The sequence below is a fragment of the Heliconius melpomene genome, chromosome 19 (assembly GCF_056956725.1).
Source record: "Heliconius melpomene rosina isolate 202511_hmr_F chromosome 19, ASM5695672v1, whole genome shotgun sequence".
In the NCBI taxonomy this organism is placed as follows: domain Eukaryota; kingdom Metazoa; phylum Arthropoda; class Insecta; order Lepidoptera; family Nymphalidae; genus Heliconius; species Heliconius melpomene.
In genome coordinates, this window is record NC_140407.1 from 13,652,530 (window position 1) to 13,669,445 (window position 16,916).

General features: G+C 34.1%; 3 protein-coding genes across 3 annotated transcripts; 2 read left to right on the forward strand and 1 right to left on the reverse strand.

The window, feature by feature from the left end:
* The first annotated feature begins 201 nt into the window (after window positions 1–201).
* On the forward strand, window positions 202–4,009 carry LOC146528926 (uncharacterized). Its single transcript, XM_085203607.1, has 8 exons — window positions 202–388; window positions 465–528; window positions 638–860; window positions 1,526–1,723; window positions 2,190–2,327; window positions 2,815–2,931; window positions 3,106–3,244; window positions 3,639–4,009. The coding sequence occupies exons 2-8, from the start codon at window positions 482–484 to the stop codon at window positions 3,770–3,772; spliced, it is 996 nt and encodes a 331-aa protein (XP_085059733.1). The 5' UTR covers window positions 202–388; window positions 465–481; the 3' UTR covers window positions 3,773–4,009.
* Window positions 4,010–4,172: 163 nt separating this feature from the next.
* Window positions 4,173–12,121, reverse strand: LOC146528927 (pancreatic triacylglycerol lipase-like). The gene is made up of 7 exons (XM_085203606.1): window positions 11,972–12,121; window positions 11,386–11,552; window positions 8,949–9,072; window positions 7,921–8,166; window positions 7,542–7,724; window positions 6,932–7,091; window positions 4,173–6,734 (listed from the first exon to the last, which is right to left on the reverse strand). Exons 1-7 carry the CDS (start codon window positions 12,012–12,014, stop codon window positions 6,512–6,514), a joined length of 1,146 nt encoding a protein of 381 aa, XP_085059732.1. The 5' UTR covers window positions 12,015–12,121; the 3' UTR covers window positions 4,173–6,511.
* Window positions 12,122–14,283: 2,162 nt separating this feature from the next.
* On the forward strand, window positions 14,284–16,782 carry Ccdc85 (coiled-coil domain-containing protein 85). Its single transcript, XM_085203608.1, has one exon. The coding sequence runs from the start codon at window positions 14,662–14,664 to the stop codon at window positions 15,907–15,909; it is 1,248 nt and encodes a 415-aa protein (XP_085059734.1). The 5' UTR covers window positions 14,284–14,661; the 3' UTR covers window positions 15,910–16,782.
* The last annotated feature ends 134 nt before the right edge of the window (window positions 16,783–16,916 follow it).

The following is a 16,916-nucleotide window of genomic DNA, read 5'->3' on the forward strand; positions in this document are numbered from 1 at the left end:
TTTAAAAAATATCGATGCTTTTGTTTGTTTTTTATGAAACTTCTTCATTTTAGCATCCTTGAGTTTCATAATAATTTTATATTTCTACAAAATTTAATAATATCTAATAGTAATTATTCAATTTAAGATAAATTAAATTTTCATTTTATTTGCTATATATAGTCTATATTAAAATTTAAACTGTCAGGCCGTCAGCTACAATCGTGACATTTTTTTATTTCCTCACTCTCCCTTTCTTGCTTGTGTCCTAATGTGGTCCTAACTAATGTTCTTGCTAATGTTTAATTAATGTTTATTACATATTGAGCTAGATAGATTTATATCATCATCAAAAACATTTACGAGAGAAGCGTGCATTACCAACTGAGCTGATATAATGCAGTTTCATGTATGTAGTATTAAAGGATTTATTTAAAAAAAACAATTAAGTGCATTACTACGTAAACGTTTTGGATTTCTTTTAGTTATACCGTGCAGCAACATGGACGACTCCAGTAAATTTCAGCAGATGCAGGATGAAATGTCCCGGTAAGACGTGAGATCGTATTAATCGTAGCTTTCACATAAATGTTTTTATTGAAAACAAAATAAGATACCATTAAGTTAATTTACATTGTTATTTTGTTGTTAATTCTAGATTCGAGGCAGAGATATCGGGATCGGAAATGGTTGCTATTCGGCCGGTGATAGGGGCTAGCACTTTCGGAGTTGTTCAACAACAATTAGAGCGAGCGATGCCACCACCTCCTCCACCACCGGCGATAATACAAACATTTGATTCATCTATTATGGGTGCTAGACTGATGTATCCTGCAGTGCCACCGCCACCTCCACCTCCATCGATGATGGTACCTGCATCTGTAAGTTATTTGTATTCATTATCATGCCATATATACATATATATATATATATATGTATTATTGTTACCTCACACTTAACACTTGTCTTTCAAGTTTCAACTTGTTACTGTTACAGCACTCTGTATGGTAATACAGAGACTGCTAGACAAGCAAAGTGTTATTATAATTTTACTAGTCTAACTGAATGTATGTGTAACTTATCTACAAAATAATAATAGACCAATAAAGAAAAAATATATTTTTTAAGTATAATTAATTTATAAACATTGTATACTTTCAAGTGTAGGCAGAGGGAACCTAGTGTTAAGTCACTCCATTGACCAAATTCTGCTGAATTCTGTAGGCATTGTGAAGCTAGAAAATGAAAATACTTATACCCTTGAGTAGGAATCACATTCACAGCTGATGTATTTACTGTCACATTGCTGTGTGGCAGCACCATAAGGGCCTCATAAGTTATTTTAATTAGGACAAATTGATTTATGGCACCAGCAGAACAATTTTTTTGTATTGGTCCATAACTTACTTTAAAAAAATTTAGAATTTGGCAGAAAATGGAGAATGGAGTATGTTAACACTAGGTTTCCATTGCATAACTATATATATATATATATATTTCTATATGAGAAATACAGTGTGAAGCTAAAGAAAAATATCTTTTCTAGGTTCAAAGACTTCGTCCACCTGGTCCAGGTGACTTCCTAGGTCCCATGCCGTTTCTCAGACCAGGTGTTCCAGGACCTCAGTTAATACCACCACCACCTCCAAAGCCCCAACCTGTTATATTATCAGCTGCACCTAAGTTGTATAAACAACCAAAAGAAGATGATACAAAGAAAGACAAACATGAAGGGAAGAAACGAGTAAGTTAAAACAGCAGTTCACAAATAATTTTTGTGTGATTTCATTGTTTGATTGTTTGTGTGTGTGATGTATCTAAATAATTTTTTATTGCTTGAGCACTAAAAGGTCTTGGCCGATTGTCAAAAACGTGACACCTAACCAATATATGAAGACTTACACAAATGCAATGCTCAGCTTTGACCTCGTACACTGTATGTCAATGGCTAAGATTAATAAAAATACCAGTTAAGTTGTTTTTGACGCCAGTCATGGCGCAGGGGCACAAAGTGTGAATGTAAAAGCGACTGGTTGTGGTTTTGATCCCCATTCGAGGAGATGAAATATTTATTTCCATTTCTTTGATCTGGTGTCAAGGCAAAGCGTAAAGTGGGAAATGGAATATCTTAACACTAGATTCTCTCTGCCTAACGTGCAGTGTGCGGAATACAGTGTGAAGCTGATTTATTTACTTATTTTAATTTACAGAAGCGAGAACGTCAACAATCACCACCAAAAGAGATTGAGGTATTGGAGATCCCTCCTCCCGCGCCGGCCCCTCCACCGCCGGCGCCTGTCGTTATCGAGCCCGTGCAAAAAGCTAAAAAGGAAAAGAAACATCGAAAGGTATAGAGAAAAATTACATGGTGTTTTTTTCAGCTTTACTTATCCCGCAACTTGAAGAGAACGCAGAAAGAACTTACTGTCAAGATATTCTATTAAGTAGAACTCAATGCTTCACTTTTACTTATTCAGAGAAGGAGGGAACCTGGGAACCTAGTGTTAATACACTCCGCTCCTATTAATTCACTTCTGTTTTCCACCATATTCTAATTTTTAATTTCTGAGTGGTGCAACTCAACACTGCGTTTTGCCTCGTTACAAGTGCGAGAAAATAAAAAATATTAAATATTATATTCCTCCAAGTGAAAATCGAATTCACAACTCTCATATTTACAGTCACACTCTTTCGTTCCTGCACCATAACTGCCTCAAGGGCTCAAGCGTGCGACTAAACACGACATTGACATCTTGATTAATTTTAGAATAATAATAAAATAGAATCAATCATGTTTCTTTGTTTTGGTAATTAATACAATTACATAAATTCCAGGTAGTGAGAACAGCCGGGGGACAGGTGTGGGAGGATGTTACGTTATTGGACTGGCCTGATGATGATTTTAGAATGTTCTGCGGGGACCTAGGGAATGACGTCACCGATGAGTTACTAGTAAGTATATACATATATATAAATTGAGAAATACTTTAAAAAATATAATTATATATTAATACATGAGGCGAAAACTTTGTAAAAAGGGGTTTTTTTTACGGCAAATGTGCGGAAGGAGAGTTGGTTCTCTAGTAAATATTAATATTATAATATGAATACGTAAAAATTTTTTAGACACGAACTTTCGGCAAGTACACGTCGTTTCAACGAGCGAAAGTTATTCGAGATAAGAGGACAAATAAAAGCAAAGGGTTTGGATTTGTCAGCTTTAAAGACCCCGGAGACTTTATCAAAGCTATGAAGGAAATGGACGGTAAGACAGTTGTCAATAATTTAATGTTATTATATTTGTTTAATTAATGCAAGGTTCTGCTTATAACTTCATCATATAAATGATTTTTTTTTATTATTAGCTTCACACCTTATACCGCACATAGCAGGATAAACAGAGGGAACCTAGTGGTAAGACACTCCGTCTTCCACTTTTCTCATTGCGTGTTGAGTGGCGGAATTCAACGACGTGCTTTACCTATGAGAAAATGAAAATATTAAATATTTCAATAACTCTGAGTTGGAATCGAATCCACAACTGTCGTGTTAACATACATACCGTTGTGCAATCGGGCTACGACGGCCTAAGAATAAAGTAGAGTAGAGTAAATATATTTAGATATAATATAATTTAGGTATTATTAATAACGTTTTAGGTCGCTATGTGGGTAGTCGTCCAATCAAGCTTCGTAAGAGTACTTGGAAGACTCGCGCCTTAGACGTGGTGAGGAAGAAAGAGAAGGAAAAAGCGGCTCTCCTCTCTCTTCTAATGTCCGGGAACAAAAGTTGACAATGTAGCCTATAATATATAGTCATTAATGAATTCATATAAGTTTATGTTCTTGTTTTACTTACTGTCGTAATGTGTTATTTTGAAGTACTGAAAATGAGCGCAAAGGTTTTTAAAATAATAGTAGGATATAAAGGGCTGTCGAATGTTTACAATCAAGTTTTACAATTTCAACAATATATTAGTGTTATTTTCGATGTGAAATAAAATAAAAGTTATTTTACTTTTTTTTTGAGACATTTCGTGTTTATTGGCGGAACTCGACGCCGCGCTTTATCTTGATATGAGGCTTGGAAATGAAATAACTAACAGAAGTGTCCTCGAGGAAATGGAACCTACTACCGTCGCGTCTACAGTGAGCCTTAGTTTGTTACAAATTTCATGAAATAAAACATCGTAGTAAATAGAAAATAATTTATTTATCAAAAATAATTCTTCGGTAAAACACAATCACTCACAATTGTTGTACTCTCTACTTAATTTATTATAAACAATTAACGACAAATTATACTTAAATGACATAGAACTTCATAACATATAGGTACTATTCAATCTGTACCTAACATGTTTTATATAGAAGAAAAAAAATTACGTTAAAGCTTAATCATTTTGTTTATTTAAAACATTTTTAGGTAAAGCACTTTAAGTAAGCATAAATATTATCAGCTTCACGCACTATCCCGTACACAGCAGGGTAGGTAAAGGGAACCTAGTGTTCAGACTGTACCCCATTTTCCAACGAATACTGGAGGCTTCGAGGAGTATCAGTCACACTCTTGTGCCATTTGCGCCACGACGCACTATGGACAATGGCAGAACAACGGTAGATCAAAAAGTCATTTTTTCAAAGTCGTCCCTGACGCATTCTTTTTTTAATTAGTAGTATAAGAGTGGAACTTTAATGGTATGAATTATTTTTTCGTGAATTACATTTGGAATATATATTTATTCATCGTGAAAAATAGTCATTCGTGAGTCTATTTCAGGTAGTTCACTTTGATACTTTAAACATAATTTTCTTAAAAAAAATGTGCAAATAGGTATAAAGTGTTATATATTTTTGAAAAGCCTATAGTATGTAGATTTTAAAACAATTATTATATTGTGGATATCGTGACTATATTTTTATAAAAAATATTAACAATAAGTGAAGAGAAAAAAGGTACGTGTTTAAAGTTCATCGAGACTTTTAACAGTTACCGACGTCTCCCGACGCGTTATATTTGATGTTGTTTTATAGTCCAGATATTCATAAATAACATTTATCAAAAATCAGCTGCAGAGACCTGCAGACTGAGAAGTTATCACGAAAACTATGACACAAGTCAGGGGACACGAAAACTCTATCTATTGTAGTTTCTAATGTTTTACTATTTAATTGATCAGATTGCGGTAAATTTCCATAAAATTATTGTTATTTATTGATAAAAGGACGTTTTATCTCCATTTTGCACAATCATTTATTCACACTACCCTCATTTATGAAATTATATGAAGAGTGAATTAATTTAAAAAAACTATTACAAATTAGTAATAAAATTACTAACAGACGTTTGATTATTAAGTGTTTTCACTAAATTTCAAAATGAGGAATACTTTTAGTGTTTCAAGCGTGAATTATCCACTCCCATACATTGAAGGTGCAGGTTTACATTCAATAGGAGAAGAATTAGCACCTATTTAAATTATTTGAGGTTCCTAGTAAAGATTTTATTGATTGAAGAATTACTTATAGGTCCCGACTATTCATCCTAATAAACTATTGGGCTTGTTAATTTCTTTTCAGATTTATACAGTCAGGGTGTTTGTTTTTTAATAAATATTTTTTTATTTTTCAATTTTTTGTTAGGATTCATTATGGTAATGATAATCATGATATACCTTTTTGAAATCCTCGTGTTGAGCTCTTGAATTTGATACCCATATTGTGGTATTCGAAACCAAAAATTTTTTTTTCACTAAGTCCAATGGCGTCCCACAGCCGCCATGATTATTATTTTTTAACCTCACCTACCTAAGAACACTTGGGCTGCTAAAGCGAATATAACGATACCTCAATTATATAAATCCGTTCAGCGGTTCTGGAGATACAAGGTAATAAAGTATATTGCATACATACATACGTACATACATACATACAAAATACGCGGGAAAAACATAACCCTTTCTTAGCAGTCGGGAATAATAATAAACTAATTTAATAATACATTTTTACTATTATTCCTTTAATTTTTACTATTATTTACTGAAAACTTTTCTTTTCATTATTTTTTTATATATATATTCTCCAATAAAAGTATAATATCTGAACATCACCTAACGCACTATTTTATACTTTATGCTTGTGCAAAAATTCAATTGCTTATCTTAACAAATAAAAAAGTTATCGATTTTTGATCTGATACAGTCCTCGATTTCCCATAGTGCGACGGCCTCATTTAAATATTTTGGTTTATTTATATAATGAGTAGGTATTTGAGTAGAAATAAATATGTTTAATTTAATGACTAACATATATCAGAAATAAATATTCGACTGTTTAGACTCGAGGATAGATTTAGATTTCTTTAAAGACTCCTCATAAAATAAATATAATACATCTCTTGTGTATTTGTGTAAAGCTTTGTTATTTTTAAATCACATAAACGAAGCATATCACGACCCTAACTTTCTATCTAATTAGATAACAATTTAATTTCTTAAATGAAAATAAGTTAATTTCGCAAATATTCAATAAAATTAATAATGATCTAAAGTGTTATTGGAATCATATTCTAATTTAATTATCCTTGCGCGTAACCTGGCGACTGGGCGTGGTCGTGGGCGGGTGGGTTTGGCAGTGGTGGTCGCCGCGGCCGCGTACTGCGCGTCCAGACAACACCTCTCGTCGCCTTCTGCGAGCCCGGTAGTCGACGGGCAAAATGGTGCTGTGAAATCTTCTAAGCAGTATGCCCCGGATGCTCTGTAAATTGTTGATTATTATTTTCATTGTATTACAGTACGGTCGACGAGTCGTGGCCGCCTAGAAGTTATCTGTCGATGGCTGCACAGATTTGATTTTAGATTTTTTTCCTTTCTTTTGATTGTTTTCTTACCTAGTGAACATATAGCAGGGTAGGCAAAGGAAAACTAGTAAAGAAAATAGAACAAAACACTCACGTCATGGGCGCGGGTTGTCCCAGGGGGACGGGCAGCGTGGCGGCGCGCGCGGGGGGCACGCGCACTGAGCAGCGCCGGCCGCACGGCGCCGCCTCGCGCGCCCTGAACAGACTCTCCGCCTGGTAGCAGATCGACCACACGTGGCTGCATAGTGCTTCGTCTGTCGAAAAGGATTATTTTTACTCACTAATATATAATATATAGCCAAAACCACTGTATTCAACTGAAATTTGGCTTGTAGGTTTTGTCGGGCGTAAGGTCAAAACAGTAAAAAACTATATTAATGTTTAAAGCTTTTTTTTTTCATCTTCATGTTTTTCCTGCATATATCAGGGTGGGCAAAGGGAACCTAGTGTTAAGACACTCCGAACCCCACCTTCTGCTGAATTTTCAAGGCATTTTGTGTAGAGTAGCGTAACTCAGTGAAAGGTAAGTCATTTCCCGTACGCTTGCCCCTGCACCACACAAGCCTGAATGTTTAAAAGAAAAGGGATAAAGGTGTACTAAAAAAACATTAAGTCAACACTAATGAATCCGATATAAAAGTAAGGGCAAATTGGGGACTTTCAATGTTTGCAATTAATTATGAATTTGCAATTAAGAAACTTACTTGGTGTATCTTCACAAAACGGTTGACTTCTGCCGCCATTGAGACAAAAATCGGCGTGTCCAAGACGTGCGCCCTCGCCGTATCTGCCAGCGTTGGTGTGTATCACGTGGACGGCGCGCGCGTCTCCAGGGTCCAGGCGGAGTGCAGGCGCTGACCTGATGAGGGGCCGCGCTGGGTCCAATCCTGTATGAAGAAGTAATGGTGAAATTGCTAAAAGTATCTTGATTTTTTTTATAATTATATAATATATATAATAATAAAAATAAATATTTATAAAATGATTTTGTAGTTTTAAATATGAATTATAAGGAAAATAACAAAATATCTCGCCAAGTTCCCGCCTAATAAAAAGATAAGAAAACTTATTAAAGGTACTTACCGATAATACGATTTAGTCTAAAGGGCAAATAGTTAGCCATGATGCCACACATGTGAGCACCGAGGGAATGACCCACACATGTGAGCCTGTCAGGTCTTAAGCCAGCTTTCCTCAACGACCCCAGGGCTTCCGCGACACACCGGGCCACGGGGCGTAGGTTGTGCACAGCTGCCACATAGCACGGTGGCTGGCATAGCTGCCCCCAGTCTAACATGAATACGTTGTAACCCCCACGACGAAGGTAAGCTAGGAAAATTAAAATTAAATCAAATAAGCTTTACACTGTATCCCGCACACCGCAGGTTACGAGGAGGGAACCCACTGTAAAGACGATTCGTTCCCCACTTTTCGAACCACTAACGAGACAAAACGCGGCATTGAGTTATATAGGTAAATAGTTATTATATAGGTAAATAGTCTAGCCTAGGTAGATGTATTCCGATGGATGGGCTCGAAGAGCTAAGGATCGAATGTGGTGGCGAGAATTGGGGAAGGCCTATGTCCAGCAGTGGACACAAGATGGTTGTCGATGGTGCTGATGATGATAGGTAAATAAACAAATATTGGCGTAGAGTTCGTGGCTAATATTTCAAATTATCTATGTTGGCATGCCCTATCAGGGTATTGAACTGACTGGAGAAAGTCGTGAGAAGTGCAGAGTACTTGCGTCGAACCGCGCCAAACGTTGCAGGGCACACTTTCACTTAAAATTATAATAATGATAAACTTATTATTAATAACCACTATATAGAAATTAAAAAATTATATGTGTATTTGACGAACTTTAAAGATTTCGAATTATTATTTTATATTTAGTTGTAAGTATAAGTGAAAAGTAACTAATAAGTAAAATTACATTTCTTTTTCTTTTTTTCTGAATTTTTCGAGAGTTTTCTAACCAGTGTTATAAAATGAAAATCATTCATTTCCCGGAGAGGGAGTCGAACCCACAACTGTCGCGTTTACAAACTGCCTCTAGCAGAATATCTCTATATTAAGAAAGATGGTGTACAATAGATACTACTCACCATCACGCAATACTACAATTGGAAGCGTGTCGTCGCCACCCGCATATCCATGAATCAATAAAATGGTTTCGTGCGAAGGTTCCCAGCTGCTCTGTCGTAGCCAATCTTCACTAAATAAATCTACCTGAAATTTAAGTTAATAAACAAATAATTACAAAATATGATGTCATTATAAGCCTCTAGGTATATTAAAGTACTCTAATATAATATTGTTCTGCTTATATTTAACATATAATTATATGATGTTTTCTTTCCTATTTATCTATCTATTAGGGAAAATCTCATCAAAATACGTCGAGTAAATTTAAGGATTCATGTATTTATGTCAATAATATGTAAAGATTTAAAAAAAATATGTTTATTGATAAATTTTACATTACTATCTTTCTGAAAGACAAATTAATTATAAAATAAATCTTCTAATAATTTCATCAGTTTCTTGTCTTCCTATGCGAAGGTCGCTTTAAGTATATAGTTTCATCAAAGGGCCAAGGTTCAACACTCAAGTTACGTAGTGTAGAGTTCCACAGAAGTTAAATATACAATAACAATTAACCCTCAAACGTGAGAGACGTCTTGTGTTATTTAGTATAATTAACAGTTTGGGCAATATCTTACAAATTATCTAGATAAATATCGATTCTGTCAATTAAAACGCAGGGATAAGATAAATATTGAAATCTTTTTTGTTTCATTTATAAACGAAATAATAATTTAAGGTTAAATACATTTTTTCTTTCATTATAGCCACACACCACATTTTTCTATGGTTTTCATGCAAATCTAGCATTTTATAAGATCCAAAGAGGATGATGTCCTTTGCAATTTGTCTAGGCCTCAGTTTCCTGTTGAGTTGCGAACTTGGGCTAAGTTCGCAGTTTGCTCAGCCAAAAAGTGGAAACACACATTTTAACGTCAATCCTTTGTATATATAATGAATAGAAAACACTTTCTAAACAGAATAATCTATTTTGTATTCTCCAAACGCGTGTAACGGACGACCCGCGCGCCTGTCCGCTACGGCACTGCTCGACCGTGAAATGATTGGCACATTGTTGTTATAATTAAGCTAAATTAAAATTTAAAAAATACTACAAAAAATTTAATCTTCTCAAATAAAACGTGACCAATGTAATATTTCTCAAAGAAGTTGTACAGTTTGTTTGTTCTATTAAAATAAATTTGTGATTTTTAGATCATAAATATGAACGATGAAAGTGGAATTTAAGTTTAATAGTAAATCAAAAGCTTAACATACTTGTTTTATTTGCATGTGTTAAACAGAAATATCGCTATACCTATAACTTACCATACATATTACTGGGTATACTCTTTCTTTTCTACCACTTAATAAATAAAAGTAAAATTAAAATATATTAATAAATAAAATAAACTTAAACCTGTTCAAGTACGTGTAATATGCAATGATCATCTTTAGTCATACCACATGTTGACTTTGGTTTCTTGATCATCTAGTAGTTTTTTTATTTATATAAAAAATGAAAAATATTTGTATTTTTATTAATTAATATAAATAAGTACTGTAGCCTATGTGCAATAACAAAAAAGAGAACATCTCTGAGAAAAGAGAAAGAAATTTTATTATCATTACAGGGGATTGGCAAGGGCAGCGTTTTTCAGCTATTTCAATATTATTTCTCATAAATAATTATACCTATTATTATATATCTATAGTAATTCTCATATATCTATAATATATAGTAATTTCGATTCATCTTTAGTAATAAATAATAAAAACCGATTAACCTACTTTGCAGCCAGATATTAATTAGATAGTCATAAATTAACAATAGCTTGGAGGTTCTCAAGTAAAGTAGATAAGTACTTACTCATAGTAATAAGTTGGTAACAGGTATCTATCAAACATAATACATAATTCTTAGTGTAAAAATATACATATATATATATATATATATATATATATATATATATATATGTGTAAATTATAAAATAAAAAAAGAATAATCGATTATTAAACAACATTCTTATTGAGAAATATATTCAAAAACTTAAATTCTAAGAATTCAGCGGAAAGTTGGGGACGGCAGCGTCTGAGCTCTAGGTTCTAGTCTCCAGACTACCTCTGCCTACCTTGCTATGCGCGAAATATAGCGTGAAGGTAAAAATAAAATAAAAATGAATCCAAATAATAATTTGTTTGAATTTTTTTTTTTTTTTAATTTTTGATTGCTTTCATATATTAGAGTTCAACGCTATGCAGTTTTTTTAAAAAGTATGCGATAACCATGTATATTTCTAATATTGTCTTGTTATTCCTACATAATTGTATTTATTGCTACAAATATTACTTTAATTACAATTTATCATTTAGTAATCAATAGTAAAAAGATTAAAGGTTAAATTTTGTCTTGTATTCATTATTTTAAAGATAATCACAAACATAAAAAATATTTACCTGTTTTTTATAAGGCTCCGCTTCCGTGTATAGATTTAGGGTAACGTTAGAATCGGGACAGGGCTCCCTTTCACGACGCCATACACAATCTTCCAAAGTCGAGTTGTTAAACATGTCAGTGTTCAAGAATAGGGCTTCCTTGATAGGCCTTCGTTGACCTACAACGCCTGTAGAAGAAACGAAATATTTTTAAAAAGTATATATTTTTTTGTTTCGTTAAAAAAGTAATTATAAAGACAGTCAAAAATTATTGTAGTTCTAATTTAAAGTTTTTTTTAAATTTTCATGTTAGAAAATGTTAAATCTGAGTCTAATTTCTCATCATATGCCTACAAATTATATAGTCACTTTTTTATCACTAATGGATTGTTATAATCCTGCATGGAAAATATAACAAACAAATTTATATTTAAATAATTTATGTTTTTATTGAAAAAAATATAATAATAATACAATAATTTAAAGAAGGTATACAGTACTAATTAACTGAGTAATGCTCTTAAGAAAAGAAGTATTATTTGTATTTCTATTTATATTGATATAACGTAATAATTAATAAAACTAAATATATAATTAATGAACTTACCACAAGCACAAACGAGCCACACAAGGAGCAGTACGCGCGCCATCCTTGCTGCTCACCTACTGGTGGTGGTGGCGCGGATTGCAGGTCGCGTTACGTGTATACCCGCTGTGTATGCTATTGCATGTCGATGTCGCACTGAACTGTAAGTACTGTAACGTTGGTGAAATGTGGTACATTGAACTGATATGACAATAGTGGAATCAGTGTATCTTATACATATATTAAATACTTATGCGACCCGCTCGCGGCTTCGCCCGCATCATTTACTGATCTACATTATTTTTGTATTCTTCTAATCAAGTAAAAAGTATGTTCAGCCAATTCAATAAAACAGTTATTTATAGAAATTTTGTCGAACAACATTTTTTAAAATGATATATTTTTTTTATTTATAAACATATTGAAATGAAACAAACCCTGAATGTTAAGGTAAGCCAGCTTACCAACCTAATTACACTGAATTAGGTAGGTAGTGAAAACTGCAATGAAATTAGCGTGAACAAAACGCACAGACGAACAGACCATTTTTTTTTAATAATTATTTTTTGGTTCTCTTAAGTTACTCTTACGTTATTAAATGCCGCTAATAACATTTTTTCTTATAGATATATCTTCCATGTACAAAATATGCCGATCCGATTTTATAATAAGTATAGATGTACATAATATTTGTTATACATAGATAATGACTAGAATTATAAGTTCTTAATTTGCTTTCAGTTATAGCAATTGCTATTGGTCAAATAGTCTTTCTAGATTCTTTCACTTTACTTTACCTTCCCAAGCCCTTTTCATTCTGTCTAGCATCAGGAAGTGTTTCTCAGTCAGGGTCTACCTGCCGACTCTACCTATTCCACTTTGTAGAATCGATTTTAGTACATTGGCTTTCTTGTATATCAGGACATCACGACCATCCTTCATTTTGTTACATTTACAAATATTGTCACTTAATATTTAGTGCTATGTTTACTGCCTTTCAAATTATTAACGGTATTGCATTTTTTTTTGCAAGAATGGTTTACATTCACACTATTAAACGACAAACGTCCTACTTACCTTGCTACTTAAAACGATAGTATAACTTCACATTATATTGATTGCATGAAGATAATAATACGGTTAAAAACCAGCTTTTTTAAAATCTTTCCTTCTTATACTAATTAGTAGGGAAGATGAAGGCCATAGCACTAGTTAATCTAAAATGCGGGAAAAAGCGTGAAACAGTTTTTTTTTTACTAGAATTAATCGTAATATTTTATTTTTTATATAGCTAATTTGTTATATTTGCATGCATAAGTTTTTTTTTGTTTCTATATGTCGCTAAATTGTTAGGCAGCGGTCCTGTTCCCCGCTACGTGTACCTTAATGGATTGTACAAGCCTTTGTTATTTCACATCCTTTAATTTCTACATAATATTAAGGAACGAGGCCGAGGTATGGGGCTGTCGTCGCACGGTGTGGCACCTTCTGGCCGTAAACACGGTGGTTGTGGTTTTGATTCCCGCTCAAGGAAATGATTATATATATTTATTTTCATTTACTCGCTTTGATAGACAAGGCGCAGCGATGAGTTCTGACATTCAACACTTAATGCCTCGACAGTTGGGTAGAAAGTGAGGAAAGAGTGTCTCAACACTAGACACTTCTTTTCTTTCCCTCTGCCTACCCTGATGTGCCTTATTACGATACCAAGTATAATGACTCACCAATCACCACACCCGTCTTCCGTTAAATTAAGGGTGGTACGTATTAGGTTACGCTTCGTCTTCATTTTCATTTACCATAAGCAAGCATTTTTAAATTTTTATATATCGTTTTTTATTGTTTCTTTGTTGTATTAAATAAATACATTAAAAGTATATACCCTACCCTATATATAGGTGTACCTACTTGTGTACTATACCCGTGTAAACGAAAACATTTATAATTATTGATAAAATAGGAACAAATTTAGATGCTTTACATTGCTTCTCTTACTTTTATAAAAATCAATAGCTATAATTAGTAATGTGAAAGTAAAAGCAGAAATTCTTCTACTGGTTTATAATGTACAAAAACACATTAAAATCCCACAATTATTCCCCATTGTACTAAATTATTTAATTAGAGCTGTTATTATAAATTAACTTATGACACTACATTCAATTTACAGTATTTCAACATTTGGCGAGTGGCAAGAAAAAAAGCGAAATCGTATTATTTACGTGCTTATATTGTGTCTATGTAATTGTAGAGATTGAATGGCTGACGGCGATTAACATTGGTGAGAGAGAGAGAGAGAGGTATAGTGAGACGCCACAACAGCCTGCGCAGCCACAGCACAGGTAGAGCCAGTTACGTCTACGCGGCTCGCGCGTGCCCGCGTTTACTTGCCATACAAGTGGTCGGACGTTTTGGTTTCAATAACACAAAAACAACCTCAAACCTAAACATTTATTCATTTAAAATAACACCGGAATTATATCTATAAGTAAAATAACCTAAAAGATAGCGACTTAAGAATATATTTCAAGTTAATAGTGTGAATGCCACGGTCTACAGCCTACGCAGCCGGCGGCGTTCCCCTCCTCTGTTCATTCAAGGACCAGGCGTTGAACTCATGTTGTCACAGATATATGAACGCAAACTTCACAATTTGGAAATGTACCTAGAAACGGTACAGAGACCGGTATGAAGCCTTGATAGAGCTGATGACCATTAGCGATTCGGTGTCAACGACAATGTCAATCAGACAGAATACGGGCGAATTTACTAAACACAAACAACAAGTAGGTAAACAGGGCCCGGAACCGGTCAACTTTCCACCGCGTTATCATCCGCCGCCACCTGCCGCTGCGACTTCTAAACTGGGCACTGTGGATTCAACCTCTAAAGAGTTCAAACCTCCAAACGCTGTAAAACATATTGACCCTAATAAAATTCCGTACTCTCTGGGGGCGCAAGGATCTATGCCACTACTCTATCCCGGTGCACCGTATCCACAAGTAAAATACCTACAGGGCTATCCCCCGGGCTACCCTTTGCCCCCAGCTGCGCGTCGAGTACTCAGACCTGCAGGTGAAATTGTTACAAAAGCAATAGTTCACGAACCCGTGGAAGCTACGGCTCGTGCCAGAAGCGCAGACGATACGCAGCGTATACAGCGCAATTTAGAAGAAGAACAAATTCATAGAAGATCGGCTGACATGCTTAAATTTACTAAACGTATCGATTCAGATAGTTCGAGACAGCCTACAGATCAAAGGCGACAAATTCAAACTCTTTTAGATGAAATAAAAGCCTTAAAGGAAGCCAATCGCCGTCTCAGTGAAGATAATCAAGAACTTCGTGATTTATGTTGCTTTTTAGATGATGATCGACAAAAAGGTCGGAAGCTGGCACGAGAATGGCAACGTTTTGGTAGATACACTGCGTCAGTTATGCGCCAAGAAGTTTCAGCGTATCAGAGCAAACTACGGGAACTAGACGATAAACAACAAGAACTCATTAGAGATAATCTAGAGTTAAAAGAGTTGTGCCTTTATTTAGATGAAGAAAGGGAGAGAAGTCCTTGTGTCAACTGTGGTAGAGCTGTTGGTCGAGAAAGAGATGATGGTGATGGAAGTAGCAGTGGTACAAATGTTGAAGAGGCTCCACGCTTACCACCACCTTCGATTAGTCATCCTCAATTAGCTGAACGTACTGTACAATATGTTAAGGATTTGGAGCAAAAAATTAGGCGATTAGAAGCCGAAAAGGGCTTAGGAATTGGACATAATGAAAGGCCCGAGGCTGTAGTCCGAGCACTTCAAGTTTTAGAAGTAAGAGAAACAGTGGAGAGAGAGCGCAGGAGGCCAGCTCCAGACCTAGATTCGGGCGAACAAGCTCTTGTGAGAGAAATGTGTAACGTCGTGTGGGGTAAATTAGAAGACGCGCCGTCACAACCTCCGCCACGTTAATTAGTAGAATATGAAATGTAGTGTAAATGCCAGTCTACAGCCAACGTAGAGTTAACCTAGAAGCTATAAAAGATATATATTACGATAAGTAATGTTAAAAAATATATTACACGGCCAATGTGTATATCAAACGCTGTGTAAATAACAGCGTCTGCTTGGAATCTCACTCAATTGAGGTCACATATTCATGTCAAGCCACATGACCTACAACACGTCTTAGGTACCGGCCTCCAATCGGGCGCAACTGATCTTTTAGGTATTAGTGAAGTGAATGAAATATGTAATATATGCGTGTTTGCTTGCCACAATGAAATTAACTTTCTGTTTGCCAACATGTCAATTATATTTAATGTTTGAAAACCATGCCGTAAAGTACAAAACTAAGGCGTAGGCCTGACGTACATAGCTATATATATTTTACTAAAAGTATTTTTTAACGAAATGTATTAATTAATTAACATGTTTTTCTGCATTGGAATATTACACTATTTTTTATGCTTGTATTTGTATAAAATAAGTAAACCAACTGTTAGTTCATAATGAGGCTATATTTAATTTATTACTTTGACTGTGATGGATCATTTTATGATGAGCTGGATGCATGTTAAATTATTCTTGTGTGTCAAACATGAAATACAACTGTAATAAACAATTACTAAATAATAATTATAAAATTCTAAATCCGTTGCAGAAAACGCATCTAGTCATAGTCAAATAAAAATTTGTACTAATAAATATTTAATTAAGAATTATTTTAAATTCATCAAATACTTCAATTGTCCAGCTCTTCTTCCTTTCTAAACTTGCTCTAATATGTTATTAATTTGTTAATATATTAAATACTGTAAAAAAATAAATTATTTCTGTTTTAAATATGTTTTTTTATAAAGTTATTTTTAACCATTTTTATTATATCTAGGTACAACAATATAAAACAGAAAGCAAAGTTTACTTCAAATTACGACGATTAAAAAATATATTCAGGTAAGTAATTTATTTATATACAC